Source organism: Alosa alosa, chromosome 5, assembly GCF_017589495.1.
Source record: "Alosa alosa isolate M-15738 ecotype Scorff River chromosome 5, AALO_Geno_1.1, whole genome shotgun sequence".
NCBI classification, from domain to species: domain Eukaryota; kingdom Metazoa; phylum Chordata; class Actinopteri; order Clupeiformes; family Clupeidae; genus Alosa; species Alosa alosa.
The window spans coordinates 25195397-25200828 of record NC_063193.1 but is presented as its reverse complement, the minus strand read 5'-3'; the positions used below and the strand labels follow the sequence as shown (position 1 = coordinate 25200828).

The 5432-nt window shown below is 45.7% G+C and overlaps 1 protein-coding gene across 7 annotated transcripts in view; it reads left to right on the top strand.

Annotated features, from left to right (window-relative positions):
• The first annotated feature begins 80 nt into the window (after window positions 1-80).
• The window catches only part of fbxl17 (F-box and leucine-rich repeat protein 17), a 208851-nt gene continuing 203499 nt past the window's right edge, over window positions 81-5432 (top strand). For all 7 annotated transcript variants that reach the window (XM_048244653.1, XM_048244654.1, XM_048244650.1 and 4 more), the window contains exons 1-4: window positions 81-232; window positions 1238-2001; window positions 3288-3410; window positions 4126-4383. In XM_048244653.1, coding sequence (XP_048100610.1) covers window positions 1258-2001; window positions 3288-3410; window positions 4126-4383 — 1125 coding nt within the window. In that variant the 5' untranslated portion in view covers window positions 81-232; window positions 1238-1257. The remainder of the gene's footprint in view (window positions 233-1237; window positions 2002-3287; window positions 3411-4125; window positions 4384-5432) is intronic.

The window sequence follows — 5432 nt, the reverse complement described above, 5'->3', positions numbered from 1 at the left end:
CAGACAGACAGAGGAATCCTCCAATAAAAGCCAGATTGTGCGTCCGTAGTTGTAGGCAGTACTTCCTGTTTCGTAGAAATCCCGGAAGTGTTTTCACAAACATTATGTGGATATAACTGTCTTGTGTTGTTTCATCGGATTTTAATAACTAGAAACAATTTCAGACCACTTTCCCATTGGAAACACAGAATATGAAATCGCGGGACAGAGGTGGTCTGCACCGCGCGAACTGGTGAGGGGACGCATGAGCTATGGTTTTATCGGAGCGCTTGGCTGCTGGGGGTCTGTTTGTAGCTCGGCTGCTACGCTTGGATAAATACAATAGTGATTCACTTACTACAGCAATTTACATGAAAGTCGCGAGAAAGTGGGTCATGAAATCTTGAAAGTCTTATGGTATACTGTATTGACGATAAATATGCGAAGTGTCACAGAAGTTGTCAACCTGTTCTTTAGAGCGAATGTTGTCCTCAACGTTAGCTAACCTCTGAGTTGTTTAAGCTAACTTACAGCCAGTTGTTGTCTCAATGCGATATTTTAGTACTAGTTTTTACCACAAAATAACAAAACAGTGTTAAGGTTGTAGTCCACTTTTAGCAGATGGTGATTCACTAGGTGAAATATATCGTAAAACTGATGTGTTCAATGCCAGGGTGGCTGTGTGGAATGAATGCACCCATCATGCTGTCTTCACTCTTCTTACTGCTAGCCTGCCAGTAAACCCAGCAGGTTGTTTGTAACCATGTGTCGTGCATACAGCAACACCTACGACCTCCCCAGTTGTATGCTCTCATTTAGTTGACACATCACATCAGATATTTAACAACAACCATTTTCATTGCTAGATGCTATTGTATCTAAATTAATTTGATGGCCTGCATTAAATCACTGAGAATGTTACTTGGGTCAGTACATTTAGTATGACTAAAGTAATTTCTGACAGTCATTGACTGAAGAATGTTTTGAGTTAAGGTCACCTTGATCAATTTGTCAATCTATGGTATTCAAGTATCATTCTTTATCTATCATTATTTATAATTTATATGAACATTTCTTTGTTTGTGTGAGATTTTGATTGGTGATATTGAGGAGTTTAGGTGGAAGGAGGTTTCACAGTGTGAAAGTGACAGAACAAAGAGACTGATTGTACCACACTATCTAACAGAGATATCTATGCTCAGTTAGATCTATGTCTCAATTTAATGTCTGTCTCTCTCTGTCCTTCTCTGTGTTTCAGAGTTCAAGTGAGTCATCTATATGGGCCATCTTCTCTCGAAAAATGGTTACCGCCTGAAAAAGCGAACGCGCAAGCTGCGTAAGAAGAAGAGAAAAAGGAACTGCCTTATTCAAGGCCCGTGCATGCTCTGCTTCATCGTCCACGGCAGCAGTGGTAGCCCTGACGACGAGCCTCTGGAGACCAGCGGTGGCAGCAGTGGTGCTGTAGCTGCGTCGGCCGTGAGCGCATCGGCCTCCAAGCTCGCCGAACGCTACGCCTCCTCGCTGGGCTCGCCAGAGGCCTGTGCCCACTTCCTGTTGGCGCCGCATGCTGAGTTGGCTCTGCTGACCGCCTCTGTCCCTGCCAAGCTCCTCGGGCCGCCCTCCCTGTTCCGCCCGGCGTCCACCGTTGCAGCCTCGGTCGCCGTGCCGACGCCCAGCCTCGCCGAGATGGTGTGCAAGCGCAAGTGCGCCGAGCTGCAGCGCTGCACGCCCTGCAAGCAGCCGCGCTGTGCCTTCCCCGAGAGTGCTGAGGGAGCTGGGGCTACTGGCGGAGGAGGGGCCGCTGCTGCAGACACGGCAGCCCACCGCCTCCTGCCCCTCTGCTCCTTACCCTCTTCTTCCTCATCATCTTCATCCTCCTCCGGCGAGGATACAGGGGGCGTGGTGCCGCTGCAGAGGGACAACGGGGAGAGTACCAGCCCCGCCTCTGAATGCTCACGGGCCACCACTGACACGTCAGATGCCTCCTGCATCAATCACCTGCCCTCCTCCATCCTCCTGAAGGTCAGTCTGCAGGATTTGGATGTAGGGGGTGCTGTGTGTTGAGGGTGGGGGTGTGGATGTTGTTTTTTTGAGAGGCTGTTCATCACTGGGTTAATTTCTGAACCAGTCTCAGGACAGAAATAGCACTGCAAGATGGTAGTGTTGCTTTCTGCTACTTTTAGATATTGGGTTGTAGTTTCACACTTGATGTATCATTTAATCTTTTCTGAAACTGTCTGTGATCATTCTGAAAAAAAAAATATATTTTTGCATCACCCCTCAACAGACCCATGTCAAAGTTGTATCTTTTAGTCAAGGCCTGTAGGAACTCTTTTTGCTGTCAGTTATGCAGAACTAAATGGTTGCCATCCCACAGTTTCCACTGTATTGGTTGTGGTCTGTGACCCAACCATAGATTTGATGTTTGGGTAGGGCTGTGGCTTGTCGGAGTAGAACAACAAACAATACTGAGAACACAGCTACATTAGCCCACGGACAACCCACTGAACCCACAATGAAAAGAGGCTTTTCTTTTTTCCACACCAGCAGTTGCTCTCTCTCTCTCTCTCTCTCTCTCTCTCGTTCTCTTCCTGTCACGCATGCACACACCCCCATCCATCCACACACACACTCTACTCTCCGTCTGGGTTCATTTCTTTTTGTTTAATGAGCTGGGGGACGAGTGGTCCCTCCATTCTGTTTTTAAAAGCTTCCGAGTGTGTATATAAAATGCTCACTCGGCACAGGAGTTTTTGTGATTGGAACATATTTCCCTCCCTTTGAATAGGTGAAATAATTTGCTGCAGCTCTACACGACATCAGCAGTGCTCCAACATTGGGCTTTTACTAAAATGAGCACCTTTGTAGTCTAGTATGTGTGCTTTTCTTATTAATGTTTTTTTTGGGGATAAAGAGTGCATACATGAAAATCTGAGCCAAGATAAAAGAGTCAGGTTTGTTCTTTTGTTTTTGAATGCTTTTATTGGCTACCCTGATTTGATACACCAATTACAGGTGCCAAAATGCGAGCCAATCTCTACTAGAGTGGCCTAATTGTATCTCAGAGTTTTTGTCTTTTTTTCCCTTGATCTTTTCAAAAGTAGTCTGATTGGGTATTGTGTGTGTGTGTGTGTGTGTGGATAGAGAAACAGTGTGTGTGTGTGGATAGACAAACAGTGTGTGTGTGTGTGTGTGTGTGTGGATAGATAGGCAGTGTGTGTGAGAGAGAGCTTGTATGTGAATGGGCGATTAAAGAGATCTTGCCACTTGTGTGCAGCTGACTGTTCTCTTGCGCTGTGTTGGTACAGGTGTTTTCCCACCTGACCGTTCGGGAGCGCTGCCTGGGTGCCTCTCTGGTCTGTAAGTACTGGCGGGACCTGTGTTTAGACTTCCAGTTCTGGAAGCACATCGACCTCAGTGGCCTGCAACAGGTGGGTCATCACCCTCTTTGTCTCGGATGTCTGTATATAGTAGAGATCAAGTATGCAATTCTTGAATTTCCCCTGGGGATCAATATAATGTATCTATCTATCTATCTGCAAGCAAACTGGGCCAAAAGCTATGAACTTTATGCTAGTTGTCAAGTCAATCATGACCATGAACTACCATCAATGTTTCCACGTCTTCGTTAAGTTAAGTTAATTTAAGTTATAGTCCTGTAGGAAGTTCCTACTGGAAATTTGTTCTCTGCATTTTACCCCTCCGGGGGGTAGTGTACACACATTCATACACACACACAGAGCAGTGAGCTCACTAGGAGCACATATACACACCCGGAGCAGTGGGCAGCCCTTAATCCGGCGCCCGGGTAGCAGCTGGGGGTTAGGTGCCTTGCTCAAGGGCACCTCATCCGTGGATGTGGGAGAGCGCTGTTCAATCACTTCCCCCACCCACATTTTTCTTACCAGTCAGGGATCGAACCGGCCACCCTTCGGTCACAAGTCTGAATTCTCTAACCAGTAGGCCACGTCTTCTCTGAATCGAATATAACGTTTTTTTCCCCATGTGGCTGAAGATATGCAACCCCAGATATATTCTAGGTTACGTGTTGGAATACATTTCTAAATCCTTAGTATATTTGTATTGTTGAACAGTAAATTGAATGCCCTCTGTACTGCCCATCTTTCTGGCCACGTCCACTCGTAGGTGAATGATGAGCTACTGGTGAAGATCGCCTCACGCCGGCAGAATGTGACGGAGGTCAACATCTCGGACTGCCGGAACGTGCAGGACCACGGCGTGTGCTCTCTGGCCTCCCAGTCGCCGGGCCTGCTGAAGTACACGGCTTACCGCTGCAAGCAGCTCAGCGACCTCTCCCTCTGCACCATCGCCACACACTGCCCTCTGCTGGTCAAGGTCCATGTGGGCAACCAAGACAAGCTGACTGACCACGCACTCAAACTGGTGAGAGTTCTTTTACAAAGCACAGCACCAGACTGACATCCTAATTTCGATGTTACCAGTTTAACAAAAAAAACAACCCCTAAAATAACTTTGTCTAAATAGCACCTGTAAGGATGATTCCTGTAAGGCAATTCCCAAACCTAAGCTGACTGTGTACTTCACAGGATGGGTGCCTCTATGCTCACACTCATACAGTGAAAATGGAATAATTAAATGGTAATGGGTTTTAGTAGCTTCTTAAAAAGCTCAAGGTTCTGTATAGTATCTTTTCTATATGTAGTATCATTTTTGCCAAAGGATTTTCATATCTAGCAATCTGATAATTGGCAGTAGGCTCTGCTTAAAAATCTGGTTAAGAGTGTTCCCATTTGTTTGGAGGTAGGCTCTTAACCCAGATGAGTTCTTTTCTTTTTTTCTACAACAATTTGGTTTTCACAAATCTTGTAACATACCTGATGTGACAGCTCTCTATGTTTGTATAAGTACTTGTGTAAATAATGTTCCTCTTATTTACTTGCCTACACTTTTGGTGGAGATCAAACCAAATGTCAAGTTAAACAACATAACGTTTGACGGGCAGACTAGCAAAGCTTCTTTCTGCCTCCATAAAATGTCAATCGTGCACAGAAGTTGTCTGCTGGAGATAGATTTCAGTACTATGAAGAGGGTGCTTTTAAATGGATCATTACCCAGATCTACAAATGGGGATGAGTCACAACTATCCCAGTGACTCATAGTGAGTCTGCAGCTAGAGTGAGAGGTAAGCAGCATCAGGGTGTGTGTGATCTGTGCGCTCCACAACAGCCCCCCCTCCCAAGGTTTGTGTATTAGTTACAAAAACATACATGTACACGCATAAAACAAGTATAGAACAGTTTTATGGATACGCACATGCACACACACACACACACACACACATACACATACATTAAAACAGCAGGCTCTCCCTAATCTCCTACTCTCTCAAGAGTGATTAATGCAATTGATCAGTTCATCTGTAGTCGACTGCAGGTTGCAGCATAGGCAGTAGGGGAATATGCTCTTTTCCT